Source organism: Vigna unguiculata, chromosome 3, assembly GCF_037176805.1.
Source record: "Vigna unguiculata cultivar grain cowpea cultivar isolate G323 ecotype 2 chromosome 3, ASM3717680v1, whole genome shotgun sequence".
Lineage (NCBI taxonomy): Eukaryota > Viridiplantae > Streptophyta > Magnoliopsida > Fabales > Fabaceae > Vigna > Vigna unguiculata.
In genome coordinates, this window is record NC_140794.1 from 44,006,090 (window position 1) to 44,023,651 (window position 17,562).

The 17,562-nt window shown below is 32.8% G+C and overlaps 3 protein-coding genes across 10 annotated transcripts; 1 reads left to right on the plus strand and 2 right to left on the minus strand.

The window, feature by feature from the left end:
• The first annotated feature begins 4,881 nt into the window (after positions 1-4,881).
• LOC114178834 (putative phospholipid-transporting ATPase 9) lies at positions 4,882-13,470 on the plus strand. 6 transcript variants are annotated; one of them, XM_028064947.2, is made up of 13 exons: positions 4,882-5,001; positions 5,266-5,355; positions 6,369-6,977; positions 7,459-8,816; positions 9,328-9,438; positions 9,540-9,816; positions 9,900-9,988; positions 10,328-10,436; positions 10,916-11,128; positions 11,229-11,354; positions 11,455-11,553; positions 11,639-11,830; positions 12,482-13,470. In XM_028064947.2, exons 3-13 carry the CDS (start codon positions 6,585-6,587, stop codon positions 13,109-13,111), a joined length of 3,597 nt encoding a protein of 1,198 aa, XP_027920748.2. In that variant the 5' UTR covers positions 4,882-5,001; positions 5,266-5,355; positions 6,369-6,584; the 3' UTR covers positions 13,112-13,470. The 6 variants fall into 6 exon arrangements, with proteins under 6 accessions (XP_027920748.2, XP_027920751.2, XP_085527779.1 ...); XM_028064950.2 differs by having other exon boundaries at positions 6,567-6,977; XM_085671653.1 differs by lacking the exon at positions 4,882-5,001 and having other exon boundaries at positions 5,110-5,355; positions 6,369-6,451; positions 6,567-6,977.
• Positions 13,471-13,482: 12 nt separating this feature from the next.
• On the minus strand, positions 13,483-15,768 carry LOC114178836 (uncharacterized). 3 transcript variants are annotated; one of them, XM_028064953.2, is made up of 2 exons: positions 15,087-15,768; positions 13,483-13,617 (listed from the first exon to the last, which is right to left on the minus strand). In XM_028064953.2, exons 1-2 carry the CDS (start codon positions 15,471-15,473, stop codon positions 13,564-13,566), a joined length of 441 nt encoding a protein of 146 aa, XP_027920754.1. In that variant the 5' UTR covers positions 15,474-15,768; the 3' UTR covers positions 13,483-13,563. The 3 variants fall into 3 exon arrangements, with proteins under 3 accessions (XP_027920754.1, XP_027920753.1, XP_027920755.1); XM_028064952.2 differs by lacking the exon at positions 13,483-13,617 and adding an exon at positions 14,482-14,649; XM_028064954.2 differs by lacking the exon at positions 13,483-13,617 and adding an exon at positions 14,519-14,649 and having other exon boundaries at positions 15,059-15,766.
• LOC114178835 (putative calcium-binding protein CML16) lies at positions 13,790-14,438 on the minus strand. The gene has a single exon (XM_028064951.2). It carries the CDS (start codon positions 14,436-14,438, stop codon positions 13,956-13,958), a length of 483 nt encoding a protein of 160 aa, XP_027920752.1. The 3' UTR covers positions 13,790-13,955.
• Positions 15,769-17,562: the final 1,794 nt, after the last annotated feature.

The window sequence follows — 17,562 nt, forward strand, 5'->3', positions numbered from 1 at the left end:
GAGTTATAAAATTAAGTATTGAAATTTATATTAAAGTTAATGGTAAAAGTCATGAATAACATATTTGTAAGTCATTTTTAATAACAAATATAAATATAACACTTATATAAATAATAAATTTGATCTTAAAGGAGACACAATATTTCTCTATTTTGTAAAAAAATATCCAGACAAAAATTGAAAAAAAAAATTGGGTACTAAATTGAAACCAATAAACATATATGGTACTAAATTGAAACAAATAGACACATATAGAAACTAAGTTGAAATGAAGACAATGACACTTGCCAAGTATCTTGCCACGTGGCGATACCTTGCCACGTGTCATATCAAAGATTTGACACGTGGCAAAAAAAATTCAAAAAAAAAAAATCCAGAGGTTGACACGTGGCAAGGTAGTTAACGCTGTTTGTGAAGACTTAACGGAAGGTACTACATTGATGCAATAATCAAAATTGGATACAAAATTAAGACAAAGTTTAAAGTTTATACCATTTTGAAATTTTCGAACAAAAGTGAGTATAGTAATTAAACATTTTGAAATTAATATTTTACGCTTCACAAAGGTGACTTCTGGATTTTATCTTCGGGAACAAGTTTTTCGAAATTTTCAAATATAATTTCTAGAAAAAAAATTTATCAAATAAAATTTCCAAAATATAATTTATTTATCTCTTCTTTTTCTTCCTTTCGAAAGCTGCAGCCACCTCGAAAAAAGAAGTTGTTGTAGGAGTTGCAGCTGTAATGAGACGTGACGTGGGCAATGAAGGAGGGTATTTTAGTCTTTTTGTTTGTAATATAGGGGTGCAGTAAGTAACCAAGGGAATGCAGTAAGACAAAAAGCCTTATTTTAAACTTAACAAACTAGCAAATTGAATATTTAATATTTGTTTTATCGCCTTTAGCCCAATAATTCTAAAAGAAGAAAAAAATGATAAAATTATTCTTTTTTTTACAAATGGTCTTCGACTCCGTCTTTATTAAAAAAGGAGTTAATTTGGGGTCAAAATTATATTATTAGCATAGCACCTGCCCAATAAATCCTATGAAATGAAAACGAGAGCTCAACTACGTTCATCCAAAATATGTTTTTGGATTATCTCCCATTCATTAAAAAATGTAAAAAGAAATAGCTTACAATTTTTTTTAATCGTTTTGTAAATATGTTTTACAAAAAAAGAAAGATAAATCAAAATGATAAATAACATACATACAAAGAGAAATTAGTATAATTTACTTTTGTAAAATAACAAACAATTGTTGCATCAATTCATAACACCTTAAAAATAAATATTTCGGTGCAATTTCAAAAAAAAAAATGTTGTTCAAATTGACAAATTCGCTTAGACAATTTGTTTTGTATTTTCTTATATATAAAATGCATCATAAACTTTTGTCGTGGTTTTTAGACCCCATTTATTGGAAAATACAAAATAATACAAAATAAAACAAAATAGCATAATCGTTTTGATTGGTTATACCATGATTAAAACTTTTTCTTTTAAAAGAAATATGGTTTAATTATAACACACACGTACACTATATTTAAATGTAAGAAATAAAATATGAAGATGGAGATATACCTTACGCAATATGCAATTTCTGACCTAATCCTCTTCGTAACAACTCCAAATATAAGAGTATGGTTTTGAAATGATGGCATTGTCTATTATGGTTTTGTCAAACATGGGAATCAATATCATATCATGGGACCATTTATTCTTGTTCAACCACTCTTGTTTTTTTTTTTCCTTCTTTTCAAACTTTCACTTCTTAAAATATCTACAGTTATAAAAATCTAAAATAAAATGTGCTATCAGTGTGAAAAAATCAGAAGATAATGCAAAAGTTATAGCTTTAGAAGAGAAGACAAAAGTAGAAGACAAGGTGAAAAAAAGAAGAGGGTGAAAATTAAAGGATGAACAGAAAATCTGAAAACCATGATGAGAAAAACGACGTATCAATTGTTGATTTTGTGTAAAAATATGATATGTTTGAAGGTATCTTAGAATAAGCCAAGACATGTAAATCAATCTGAGAGGCCCCACTATACTGCTCTAGCAGTAGCTCACACTAATTGCAAATCAAAATCTTTTTTGTTTTCTATATAAATAGTTTAACATGAAATCAATACCAGAATGGTGCAGAGAGCTATGTAGCTACTGCATATATTTTAATAATAATAAATAAATAAATAAATTTCTTAAATATAATACCTTTTCAAAATAAAATTCTCCACAGATAAATATAGGACTAAAACAATAAAATATATTTTCAGTGGCATGATTTACTGTGCTAAACATAATATACAAGAAACTCAATACTTTTATATATCTAAAAGAATATACAAATAAAATAAAAGAAAAATGCTAACAAGTATTTTAAAAATACTGGTTAATTAATCATTAATGATATTTAATTTCACTATTTTTATATTAAATATAAAAGTAAATTTAATTAATTAAGATAATAAAAATTTACATAATAAATTTTATAAAAGTAAAAGTGTCTTTTGTACTATTATTAAATTCAAGATATATTAATTATCCTTATTTAGTGTTCTTAGAACACCAGGTAAGGGGACTCAAAATAAAATACCATGTTTCTCTTGTCCAGATTTCTTTTATCTTTTATATTTTCACAATTTTTATCAATTTTCAATACTCATAATATTTTATAGTATAATTATATAATTTTTAAAATTTCATAAGTCAACAACTTAATTATATGTGTGCATTAAACATTTAAGAGGATTTATTGATTTTTAGTGTACACAGCTAACAAGTTCATTTACAAATTTATTTTAAAAGTATATCCATTTATTTAAATTCTTTTAGAAAACTTAATTTTGGAGAAAATTTTCTAAAGGATCAGAAAGTACACAACAGGATCTTTTGTTTCAGTGAATTTGAGTTTATTTCTCTCTCTATATGCATATATTTGTTTTCAGATAATCTTCGAACTAAAATGTTGATTCTTAGTACATACACATATTGCTAAATAATGTTTTGTCTTACTATAACAGTGGTCCTCTAAATGATATGCACGACTCTGCAAACCTCTGATTTTTCTGTACTGCACACCATTAAAATACTAATCTCATGCTTCTATTGCAATGGATAAGAATCTTCACCAACTTAGTTTTTGTTCATGTAAGTATGATGGTGCTTATTTTAAAACAAAGACCTGAAAAAAAAAATGCAATTTAACTTTTCTAAATCACTATTTAAAATGGTTGTTGTAACCTGTTTCTTCAGTTTTCTTCTCATTTCAAGGAAGTAAAACTGTGACAGACTTTTAAGTAAGATTTCTCTTTTCTATTGTAGTAAATGAAACGTACCAAACTCGTTTCTCACTCTTTTCTTGTGATTAATACTCTAAGTTGATTGATGGAACACGTGGATTTAAAAAGTATAATCAACTTATTATTATATCATATGTTGATCCAAATCAATGTCATCACCTATAATATACTTTGGCACACTAGAGTGAGCCATAGCCTATACAATAAAGTTATGATGATCATTCTAGAACGACCTAATAATATTTTTCACAAGTCATAGAATTATCGTATTAGAGCATCAACACATCTTAAACTTCTATAAATATAACTCTAACATCAACCCTATTTGGTGAACATTAATCATGGAAGGTCTTGGTCTACCTAACTTTTTCTAGTTAGTTTATTAAGGTAGACAAGTTTTAATGCAATTATGTTATTTCCCTAACTCTTTCTAGTTATTTTTTTTAAGGTAGACAAGTTTTAATGCAATTATGTTATTTCCCTAACTCTTTCTAGTTATTTTTTTTAAGGTAGACAAGTTTTAATGCAATTATTGTCATACAGTGTAGTAGATTTTTGTAAATCATGGTATTATTAAGTGTTATTGGAAGATTTTGCATCAATAAAAATAATACGAATTTAATATGAAAATAAATTTCACTTAAATGATTTAGATTTAAAATTTACCTTTTCATTATGTTATAAAAGTCCTCTAAAGTCTCATGTTAAAATTCGTTGTTTGTTCGATGGATAGTATTACTTGTATCAAAATATTATCGAATTATTTATATATTTAGTCTCATATTTGAGATGTATATGTTTTAGTATGGAGGACAAATTTTATCACATAAATATAAATGAGTGTAAATTTTATTTTATAAATTTATTTTGTATAATTGAGTGTGGTTTAAGATATACTTTTTAAAATATATAATACCGTTTTTTTTTTCGTTTTAGAAAAAATTGTGATTGTGTAATTTTTCATAGAGAGTTAATTGCAATAACTTGTTTTCTGAAAGCAATAATTTGTGATTGAAAATTTCAAAGTTATAATAATGCTATCTATTTTTTTAGAACTTCGATTAACTTAAATATTTACTTATGTGCACTTGTCATTAGTCAACTATCATTTATAGAACTTATCAATCATGAAAAAAAAAAATACTAATTTACTAATATGAGTGAAGAACATCAACGATTCCTTTGGTGGAATATAATTGCTACCAAAGTAAAAGCAATAGTGATTTTTATTTTACTATTATTCTGAAAACTAGTTTAACAAGTTCTGTTTCAAAAATAAAAATTGTTTAAGATGTTCATATATATTTTCACTTGAAAGAACCTTCTTATGGGTAATTTTTTAGAAGTTTTATTTTACATACTAAATAAAAAACACATTTAGAAAAATAAAATTTTTTGTAATTTTACTAGAACGTACAATACTAAAGTAAGAGTTTTTTTATTTTTATTTTTATTTTTAATTTTTTTTATATACATCAGTGTTCAGAGTAGTTATCGCAATGTTCTTCATTTGCGTTGCTTCGTTAAATACCGAAATTCTGAGATTTCATTATTCGTTGCTTTTCCTGACAAATGAAAAAAACATACATATTCTGTTCTTACATTCCTTTTATGCTTTCCCTGGTCGGTCTCTTCCGGGTTCCTTGCTTGGCTTGTCACTGCATGCAACCATAGAAAAAAAAAAGGATAATTCAAATGTTAGCTTTTCTTAATTTTTCTTAAAAAATTTGTTTTGTTTGATATTACTAAATTATGGAATTCTAACCCAGTGAACTCTTGATTCCATATTTTGTAACTGTATATGTAAGAACTGAAAACATAGATGTGTTTTAAGGAATCTAAATCTAAATCGAACATAGTATGTAGCATGACGGCGCATCGCATGCAACTCAACAGACACACACAAAGTAAAAAGCTCAAGTAATCACATGACATGTTTGTTGCTTCATTTTCTTTTTCAGCTCATCACAGTGATGATAAACGTTATCTGGCGCTGTAGATTTTCTTTCTGCTTCTGCAATTGAAAGGGTACAACGGTTGTCCTTCATCAGGTAGGTCAATTATCATCGCTTTAACAAGAAGTTAAAAATTAAAAATTTGGAAAACCCACATTCTATTTTCTGTCTTTTTGTTGCACGTTATCATGGAGATGACCCTTTCTTATTGGTTTCGATTTTCTCACCACATTATTGTTATCAAAAAATGTTTTTTTTTTCTTCTCTTCATTATTAAACTGTCATGAATGAAAAATAATATAACGAGAAATTGGGTGTGAGTGAAAGAGACACTCAGTTACCACCATTATCATAACACAAGCTTCACTCATAGGTTTCCCGCGAAACATAGATAGATGGATATATAGCGAGAGAAGAAATTGTTGTGCTTGTGCTTGGCGTTGTATTTTTTTCTCGGAAAAGAAAAAGGGTTTTGACATGGCACTGAGCTTTCTGGAAAAATCTAAGCCAATTTGAATTGGTCACGCTGGGAAAGGGAAATGCTTGTCTCTTTCGGAGTCCAAATGCGAGATCTAATAATTGAAGCCTCTGTTCAAAGTTTCTTCTTCTTCTTCTTCTCCAGATATCTTTTCAGAGAGCTTCAAATCTGCAGATTTTTTGTTATTCCTTTTTCTTACCACTTCTCCGTTCCTCCCCAATAAATTCTGGTCTCTTAGGTTCACTGGGGTGTTTCCTTTTCTGTGTTTTCATTGTAGACTTCACATTGGTTGTCACAGATTGCAGGCCCAGTTCTGTTGTGGGTTGTGTCTATCGCTTGGTTTTGTCTCAACTCGTGTCACCATTTTCTTCATTACTTTCTAAGCCACTCTAGCTGTCCCTTTTTTTCCCCTTAATTTCTCTCTCTCTCTCAATTATTAGTTTTATTTTATTATTTTGCTTGGTTTCTTTTTTGTTCATTGCTTATTAAATTACTGGGATTTTGAGCTTCTTCTGGAGGGAACCTTTCTGGGGTTCAGTATCTGTTTCTTGGGTTATTTGTTATTTAATTGTACTGGGTACTTGTGCTGATGAGTTACTACCTTGTTTTGGTTTGCGGGGTATTTGTGCAGTTGTTAATGGTGTTAGTTTCTGAAGATGCTCTGCGTTTAGGATTATTCTGCTCTTCAACTTGAGCACCCTAGCAAGTGTTTTAGTGAGTTGATCCTAGTTTTAGCAATGACACAAGAGTGTTAGTCCTAGGAAGAAAAGCTGTTTCTTCACGAAGGGCATTTCTGTCTCTTGATGTTGTGTTGAATTTTGTTAATCAGTGGGATAAAGGATAAACAATGAGTGGTGGCAGGAAGAAGAAGCTGCGTTTAAGCAAGATCTACTCATTCGCCTGCTGCAAGGCATCTTTCAAGGGAGATGATTTACAGATTGGAGGAAAAGGTTATTCCAGGGTGGTGTTCTGCAATGAGCCAGATATCTTTGAGGATGGTGTTAAGAATTTTGCAGATAATTCTGTCAGATCTACAAAATATACTCTTGCAACTTTCTTTCCCAAATCTTTGTTTGAGCAGTTTAGGAGGGTGGCAAACTTCTATTTTTTGGTCACTGGCACCTTGGCCTTCACAAAACTTGCTCCATATACTGCTGTCAGTGCTATCCTTCCACTGATTATTGTTATTGGGGCTACTATGGTGAAAGAAGGTATCGAAGACTGGCGCAGGAAAACACAGGTGCTATACTCTACTTACCTATTTGTCCTGTTGTTAAGTTTCTTCTTATAATGCCATTTTTCTTATCTTCTTGCCATTCTGTTTAGTTTCTTGGTAATATTTGGAAGGCAAAAGATGCAGTTATCAAAGTTGTTTTTTCGTACAATTGCAGTTTCTGCTAAAGGGTTTGAATCCTCTAAATTTTTAAATTAAACTGCAAATGTTATTTGAGGAAGTCAGTTCAAAGAACCCATAGTATGTTTTCTTGTATTACATCAAACTCTAAAGTATTACTTTTAATCAATTGTACCTACCAACATTTAACTTTATTCTCAATGTATCTTGCATATGACAAAACAATATCTCCCAGTAAAAGTTGACATTGTTACCAGACTTGAAGTTTGTTAATTTGATATTGATGTCCATATGGTTGAAAAGCAAGAAGGAAAGGGAAGATAGATGATTTTGTGTAAATAATTTTTCTAGTGGAATATTTGTGCAGGATATAGAGGTGAACAATAGAAGAGTTAAAGTTCATAAAGTTGGTGGTATTTTTGAATATACTGCATGGAAGAATCTGAGGGTGGGGAATATAGTGAAGGTAGAGAAGGATGAGTTCTTCCCAGCTGACCTGCTGTTACTTTCATCCAGTTACGAGGATGCTGTTTGCTATGTTGAGACCATGAACTTAGATGGGGAGACAAATTTAAAGTTAAAACAAGGGTTAGAGGTAACATCTTCTTTACAGGAGGATCTTAACATCCAAAAATTTAAAGCTACAGTGAAATGTGAAGACCCCAATGCAAATCTGTATTCATTTGTTGGAAGCATGGAGTTTGAAGGGAAAAATTATGCTCTCTCTCCTCAGCAACTTCTTCTCCGTGACTCTAAACTTCGTAATACAGACTACATTTTTGGAGCTGTCATTTTCACTGGTCATGACACTAAGGTTATTCAAAATTCTACGGACCCACCTTCAAAAAGAAGCAGAATAGAGAAGAAGATGGACAAAGTGATCTATTTCTTGTTTTGTATTTTGTTTCTAATGGCATTTGTTGGATCTTTTTTCTTTGGCATTGCAACTAAAGATGACTTCCAAAATGGGTTGATGAAAAGATGGTACTTAAGACCAGACGATTCTACTGTTTTCTTTGACCCAAAAAGACCAGCTGCTGCTGCTTTATTTCATTGTTTGACAGCCTTAATGTTGTATGGGTTCTTTATTCCCATCTCCTTGTATGTGTCGATAGAAATGGTCAAAGTTCTTCAGAGTGTTTTCATCAATCAAGATATTCATATGTACTACAAGGAAGCAGACAAACCAGCCCGAGCTCGTACTTCAAACTTGAATGAAGAGCTTGGGCAGGTTGATACAATACTTTCTGACAAGACTGGAACTCTGACCTGCAACTCAATGGAGTTCATCAAATGTTCTATTGCCGGGGTAGCATATGGCTGTGGTGCTACAGAGGTTGAGAAGGTCATGGGTCGAAGAAAAGGTTCACCACCAATTCGTGAGCATGATATTGAATCTGAAGCACATAACATTAGGGGTTCGCTAGATAAAAAAACACTTATCAAAGGTTTTAACTTTGATGACGAAAGAATAAGAGATGGACATTGGGTTAATGAGCCTCATGCAGATGTTATCCAGAAGTTTTTTCGAGTGTTGGCAGTCTGTCATACGGCCATACCAGAAGTGAATGAAGACACCGGGAATGTTTCATATGAGGCTGAATCCCCAGATGAAGCCGCATTTCTGATTGCAGCGAGAGAACTTGGTTTTGAATTCTACAGAAGGGGTCAGACTAGTTTATCGACATTTGAGTTGGATCCAGTTTCTGGCAATAAAGTTGAAAGGTTAGTTGTTGCATTCAAGCTATCAAATTGTTTTGTCTATGTGATAACTCTTCAATTTGACTGCTACAGCTACATTTTATCTTTGCATAACGATATGAAAAGCTTTAGTCTGGTTACTCTTTAAGAAGGGCACATGATATTTGATAGTAACTTTTCATCTGATGACAGTAAGTACTGTTCAGTAAAAAGAGCTTTGAATAGCACCTTTCACTATCTGATGTTGGCATAGTTATCTTCACATGGCCAGTTTACTGTAGCTGTTCATAGAGTAGGTTGTATTGTTTTCAAATATATAAAATAAAAAAAAATATATATTTAATTTTTGTCCACATCATAGTTTTCTGCATAATCGTTCTATTTGATGTTGTTTTCACTTTATTCATCCTACCTAATGTTAATATTTCTAAAATGCTCTGTAGCCAACTGATTTATTGTTTCTATCTACTATGTTTCAGGATTTCTTTCCTCACGTTTATGATACATATTTTCATTAACTGGTTTCTTTGTGCAGGAAATACAAGCTTCTCAATGTTTTAGAATTCAATAGCTCAAGGAAGCGAATGTCAGTGATAGTGGAAGATGAAGCAGGGAAAATTTTGCTTCTCTGCAAAGGCGCAGACAGGTTTGTGATAAACTTCCCTGTAACCGTAAATGGTTATGAATTCCAAAATTTATCCTGTGATTCACCCTACTGACCTTACCTCGAGTATTGTTTTCATTCAGCATAATGTTTGAAAGACTTGCCAAGAATGGGAGGGAGTTTGAAGAGAAAACCATGGAGCATGTGCATGAATATGCTGATGCAGGTCTGAGAACCCTTATACTGGCCTATCGTGAGCTTGGTGCGGAAGAATACAAGGAATTTAATAATAAATTCTCCAAGGCCAAGAATTTAGTCAGTGCTGATCAGGAGAGACTGATTGAGGAAGTAGCAGATAAGATTGAGAAGAACCTGATCCTTCTTGGTGCCACTGCTGTGGAGGACAAGCTCCAAGATGGGGTAAGCTATAGTAGAAATACTTGTTTTACCTTTTAATGTTTACTCATTGGAGCAGCAACTGATGGCTCCTGTATTGTTGCTAGGTTCCTGATTGCATTGACAAGCTTGCACAAGCAGGAATTAAAATTTGGGTTTTGACTGGGGATAAAATGGAGACTGCAATCAACATTGGGTATTATATTCTGATTATGCCCTTTTAACTTTGGTATTTTGTTGAACGAGAGCAAAATAGATGGAAGAGTTGCTGAAAACTATATATACGGATTGTAGAACAAACTCCATTTTATATTAACTGATGACTATAAATACATGATATGATATTCCTATAAATCTGATTCTGATAAAATATTCCTATTCCTATAATGATGAAGATCCTTATTAAATAAGGAAACAAATAAAAATATAAAAGAAGAAAAAAATCCTTAGAGATATTTTAAGATTCTCTAAAACAATCTTAGATAATATTTATAAATATTTCTTATATTTATCTGACATAAATATTTCATTGTAGTTTTGCTTGCAGTTTGCTTAGACAAGGGATGAAGCAGATTATAATTCATTTGGATAGTCCAGAAATTCAAGCACTAGAGAAAGATGGGGACAAGATGGCCATTACCAAGGTGAAATAAATTTTATACCTTAGCATTATTTTTATCTATCACAGTGTAGCTTCATTTCTTGTAAAATATTTACCAACATGCTAATACATTGGTTTCTTCAACATTGCAATATTCTAATGACACCTCTCACATGTAGCTAACATGTCAGCTTGACCTGCCTTTTATATTGCTGACAATTTGAACTTATGTTTCATTGTGTTTTCTTTAACAGAACACATAAAAAAAATGTGTTATTAAGAGTTTTAGTAACTGCATTAGCATAACATTTATCTTTTCTATTTCAGAAGATGTAAGAAATGCCATGCATGCTTGTGTACTTTGAGTTGTATGATATTAATTGTTGCACTTAAGCTCTAGGCTGTTGTAAATTTTCTATCAGTATGTTTCTTTCCATTTGTTTTTTTCACCTTAAAACTTGTAGTACTATATAGATTTTAAAATTTGTCTGTTGATATTCTTTTTGCTGATTCTTCTTTTAGGCATCAAGGCAAAGTGTGCTCTTTCAGATATCTGAAGGTGCTGCACAACTCGGTGCTTACAGAGGGAGCTCTCAGAAGGCATTTGCTCTGGTTATTGATGGAAAATCACTTGTTTATGCACTAGAAGACAATATAAAGCACATGTTTCTGGAACTAGCGATGCATTGTGCATCTGTTATTTGTTGTCGCTCATCCCCAAAGCAGAAGGCACTGGTATTTTTCAATCTGTGCTTTGTTTATAATATGCTAATCGTGATGGTAATTTTTAGTCAGCTAATCTTTCAGAATTGATTAGTCTTGTTCTGTCTTTCAGGTCACTAGATTGGTCAAATCTGGAACTGGGAAAACAACCTTAGCCATTGGGGATGGAGCTAACGATGTGGGAATGCTTCAAGAAGCAGATATAGGGGTTGGTATAAGTGGTGTTGAAGGAATGCAGGTAATGCCAAGCTTCACAGAATATTCTTTCGTTTTCATTATTGGTTTCTGTATGTGATTTTCTAAACAAATTTTTTTTTCTTATTCCCCCAATTCCCCAGGCAGTTATGTCTAGTGATATTGCAATTGCACAATTCCGGTATTTGGAACGGTTACTTCTGGTTCACGGACATTGGTGTTACAGAAGGATCTCGTCTATGGTATTTACAATGCTTGTATTTCAGCTTTAAATCCTAACAGATGGTAGATAGAGGTTCTGACATTCTGTTAACTTTTTCATTGCAGATATGCTACTTTTTCTACAAGAATATCACATTTGGTTTCACTCTATTCTTGTATGAAGTGTATGCATCATTCTCTGGACAACCAGCATACAATGACTGGTTTTTGTCTCTCTATAATGTCTTCTTTTCTTCACTTCCTGTGGTTGCACTTGGGGTGTTTGACCAGGATGTATCCGCTCGGTACTGCCTGAAGGTCAGTCAGTTTGTTTTAGCCTATGATACCACTCATCTTTGCTAATGAGCGTGAAATGAAAATTCACTGTTACTCTGTCATCAAATAGATTGCACATAGAACAGAAAAATAAAATAAGTAAATGAAAAATCTGCATAGTACTTATGATTGCGTAATACCTACCTCAGAAATAGCTTCAGCCAGGCCTCGTTTATTTTTTCTGTTTGATTTGATCTTTTAGACTCATCATAGCTACATCACTTAAGAAGCTCATCTGCACACTGTTGGTAACATAGTTGAGATTTGTCTAGTTTATGAACTTCTGGTAGTCTATTTTGCAGCATGTAGCATAGGTTCATATTGAATGCTAAGAGAATATTTGCTGGGACGAAAATACCATAACACAGCAAATCACAGCCATGTACTTTATCACCTAACATTCATATTGAATCCACTTTGACTTGCCACTGAATAAACAAGTCCAATTTATGTGTACACTTTTTAATCAATTTTTATCGGATAACAATGAAATTCAGTTCCAATGGTTGGCCTTAGTTTTTAAAACCCATCTGTGACATATTAAAGAGTAGAGATAAATCCCCCTTGGTTGTATGATTGATTTGGGGTTCCTTTGCTTGCTTCTCTGATGATGATTTGTTGTTAATATGACAGTTTCCTTTGTTATATCAAGAAGGAGTGCAGAATGTTCTGTTCAGCTGGCGTAGAATACTCAGCTGGATGCTTAATGGATTTATCAGTGCCTTAATAATTTTCTTCTTCTGCACAAAAGCGATGGAGCTCCAGGCCTTCGATGCAGAGGGGAGAACTGCTGGAAAGGATATACTGGGAGTAACAATCTACACCTGTGTAGTTTGGGTTGTAAACTTGCAAATGGCACTGGCCATAAGTTACTTCACCATGATCCAACATTTTTTCATCTGGGGTTCCATTCTTTACTGGTATATTTTTCTCATGGTATATGGAGCAATGCCCCCACACTTTACAACAAATGCTTACAAAGTCTTCGTTGAAGCTCTTGCTCCTTCCCCTTCCTATTGGCTTGTGACATTCTTTGTGGTGATCTCAACCCTTATACCATACTTCTCTTATGCCGCAATTCAGATGCGGTTCTTTCCCATGTACCATGAACTAGTACAATGGATAAGGCATGAAGGGAAGATTAAGGATCCTGAGTTTTGTGATATGGTGCGGCAGAGATCATTGCGGCCAACAACCGTGGGTTCAACAGCACGCTTAGCTGCTAAGACTCACCACGTAAGAGACAGAAATGTTAAACGGTAGATAACATATTTTGACAAATTAACCATGAAAGCATTTAGTTAGTTTCTGTACAGCTTCCTACAAATATGCATCTTTTTTTTTGTCTTTGCCTGGGTCATGTAATTGCTTGGTGGCTGGCTCCTCTGAACCAGAAGGACCAGTATGGTGCAAGGACCAGTATTTGTGACGGAGGATGGAAAGAAAAATAAAATTGTATATCTGTTTCGGCCATTTTTGTGCTGCAAACAATTCATTTATCCACTTGTATCATAGTAGTTACTGTACAGAGACAGACCAATTCTTTGTAAGATTGGATTAGAGCTGCTTGCTGTTGTAGAAAACAAAGTTATCCTATTACTGAGAAGATTTTTTTGTGTGAAGCAATCTTAAAAAATCTGTTCATTTTACTAATTCTTGTTCTAATTGAGAATCTATATCAGCTCCTTGTGAACTCACTTGTACACTGTTAGAAGTTACCAAGTTTGCTCGATTGATCGAATTACCACGTAGAAAGTATAGAAGATCCCCTGCAGAAAAAATCAAAGAAAAATATCAGCTTGAAAAACGGGGACAAAAGACACCAACAAAGTCATTGAGATAATCTCATCTTCTACGTTTTCTCATCACTCAATCACCAGATTTCACGATGTCGCAGTTGGAAAGTGCAAGAAAATTGGTGACAAATAAAAAGCAAAAGAATTGCAGACTAATTTGTAAGTTTTTCTTATTAAAAAGCAACAAAAACAATCTGCATTCACGTCCGCAGAAGTGTTTATATACAGAGAAGTTAACATCGAAAGCGAACGTAGCCTAAAAAAGTTACAAAAAAGAAAGAGATGAAGCAAAAGAGGGAGGAGAGGAGGTTCTAGGCGCCATGGAGGCCGAGAAATTTGGCGGCGGATTTAGCCATGAGGGCGGCGAACTCGTTGAAGCTAATGACACCGTCGCCGTTGCTGTCGGCCTCGGTCATCATAGAGGTGAGCTCGTGGTAGGTGAGGGGATGGCCCATCTTGGACATGGAGCCGGCGAGCTCCGACGCCGTGATGTAGCCGTTGCCGTCGCGGTCGAAGGAGCGGAAGACATCGAGTAGCTGCTCCTGGTTCATGAGAACCTGCTCGTTGAGGTCGGGCATGATCGCGTGCAGGAGCTCGTCGAACTCGATGTATCCGTTGCCGTTTTCGTCCATGTTGGAGAGCAGCGCGTAGAGCTCGTCGCCGGTGGGTTTGACTCCGAGGGAACGGAGGAGCGCCGCCAGCTCCAGGTGCGTGAGGCTGCCGTCAGAGTCCATGTCGAAGCGTTTGAATATTTCGCCGAGTTGTTTGATTTGGTCAGTTTCCTGCACTGACATCGTACGTTTTGACGCTGAAAGAGGATAACGATGATGTTCTGCTCTTGTTTCTTCAATTCTTCGGATGGAGAGAAGAAGAATGGTAGCTTCGGTCTTTCATCACGTTTCGCATTTGGAACGGTTCAAAGGTAGGTGGAAAGCGCGTGCGAAACGGTTACGAGATAAATAACGGTGTGATGGTTGGATTTTTTTTTTTTTGTCTGCAAACTCTCTGCAAATGGAAACAGATTGGTCTATATTTAATGCATGTCTGGTTGGAATTGTTATCTAGAAAGTAACCACATTTCTAAATTGTGAGAAGAGAAAAGTTAAGGTTTTGGATATATACGATAACACGATAACGCACTTAGATTTTTCTTAACTCAAATTTAGGAAAACATTCGCTGTATTAATTACCACAAAAGTGGAACCCATTGCGAACACGAGTGAAGACTATTGCCACTTGGCCACCATGTGGAAATTTTCATGAAAAATTTAATAATATTATCATTATCGCATATAATAATTACGTAAAGAGAATAAAATATTGGTTTAATAAAGAAAAAGGTGATTTATTGTACAAATTAATTAACCTAATCTATGCGTGGTGAAAGTCATTTATTCTTGTGAAAGAAACCCACCAAATCAATAACTTGATATATATCTTACAAGATTAGGATCACACGGTTCTTCCCTACCACAGAAGCTTCCAAATCCAAACTCTCCCTTCTGATAAAACTCCTCCATCATCTTTTGAACTTCATCCATGCAACCACCAGAAGTGAATCCTTCACCATCTCTCACTGCCATCTCTTGAACCCGAAAAGACTGTTCATGGATTCTCACAAGAACATCTTCATAACAACCCAGTTCTATCTTCATCTTATCATCATTTCCCTTCCTCTGACGAAGCTTTTTCTTAGCATATTCCCTTGTTTTCCTGATGAGCTTCCAGGGAAGCTTCAGCATGAGAAAGACGAGAATCTGCAGCAGCAAGCACTGGCAGCAGCATGATATGACCACACAATCAGCGCCGAGCGTGTTCCATTCTTCCATGGCTGTGAAAGAGAAGGAGGAGGAGGAGGAGGAGGCATGCCTGTTTAAAGAAGAGGTTCCTTCTCCCCTATGCAACACAATTTGATGAGGAAAAGCTAAGATATATTGGTGAATAGTGATGGATACTCATGCCTTCAAATTATTTGGTTGAAACCTAAACGCAAACCATAGCTTCAGAATAAAGATTATATCATGTTGTGTTGTGTGTGATGTATAGTATTAAAATAAAGTCTACTTTGCATTCACATCAAGCTGTGACGTGCCCAACAATGATTGAGTGCTTATGTTGTCAAGATTTATTGGCAAGGTATTGACATGAGTTCACTTTCCATGGAAGAAGATGTTGCTTTCTTTCTACTCTTCGATATGTTTTCACAAAAAAATTAACTTGGTGGGAAAATGGATTTTAAGTTTAATTTAATAAAAAAACTGCTCGTAAAACACTTCATCTTTGAATCCTAAGCATTTTAGTAACTTCTTCACGATCTTCTTCCACTACATCTTGGAAAGGAGAAGAAAATCAATGGAGATGGTTAAATTTTAGGGGTTAGTATCTTATGCTTTCCGATTGTGGTGAGAAATGTATGAGTGCAGAACCATTTAGGATTGGATTTGCATGAAGTTTAAGTGAAAATAAAATAAAATTGGTGGCACAAACTATAACTGTAGCACTGTGCATGGATCAATAATTTTGTAAATACTATTTGGCTTGATTATTTACAAACGTTTAAAGTCTAAACTTAGGACCACAGGTAGAAACATGTATAAAATAGAAATTGTGAAAGTAGTGGCTTTAAAACCATAATCATATCTAGAAAATTGTCTACCAGAGCGTTTAACAATGACAAAATGATGCTTCTTTTTACTTGTTTTCTATTTCCTTAGTTTTATATATGGAGAACTTTACATGTATATGATATTTCTTTTATCAGCAATAAATTAAAAAAAAAAAACACTTGAGAGTATTTTAACCCTTATAAAAAAGAACCTATACGAATTGATACATTATCTTAACATCATGGCTTCAACAACCAAGTTAACCAAAACAAATAATCACAATCTATATCAAGATTACGATCCACTAACAAAAAGACCATAAATATGCATCTTTACCAAACCACCTAAAACTGTACATGCTAATAAGGAATTATTTTTGTGTATAGAACTTTCAAATATAGTATTACAAGACTATAAATTCTTATATATTTTATGGATTTTTTTTTTTACAAATTTGTTATAACATTTTGTAAGAAAATATTTTTTTTTCTGTTATTTTTTCCAAAAATTTTAATTGACAAATAATTATTTCTTAAAAAATATAAAATTGTAAATATTTTCTATAAAATTGGTTGTGGAAATGTTTTTTACTAAATATTTTGCAAGTAACAATTTATTATTTATAACAAAATTTGTAAATATTATCTAAAAAGAAGTTTTCAAAAGATAATTAATAGGAAATGTGTGTTTTTTTAGTAATGTATAATATAAATATATATATATATATATATATAATTATTTTCTTTCATTCTTATTTTTATGCTTTTTAATTATAGTTGGACGAATAAAAATAAAATCCAGAAGGTTGAGAGTGAAAGTAAATTTGAGAGAGAGAAAAAACATGTACGTGTATTGCTGAATAATTATATTTGCTAAACTCATAGGTAATAGATTTAATTTGAGAGTGTAAAAGGTAGAAATGTTGAGGAGTCTGAGATTTGTTGTTTACGAGCTTCCATATTAATTTCTCAATTACATATGTATATTTTATTTTAATCTAGGGTTTATAATTTGGTATTTTTTTTATTTATTTCTCACCATAAACTCAATAATCTACATATAAATCCGCTCATGCTTGGGTAAAGTTTAGTTAATTTGTATTTACTATAACCTTTAATAAATAAAAAGTTAATAATTTTACAGTTAAATTTTATGATATTTTCTTAATGATCATGTGTATAAAACTTCACGTAATTTAAATTTTCATAATTGTGTTATCTAATAAGGAATATTTACATCCTATTAAATATAATATTATTCATTAAAATTAAGTTATGCAATGCTTTTTAAATAATTTTGAATTTTTTTTATC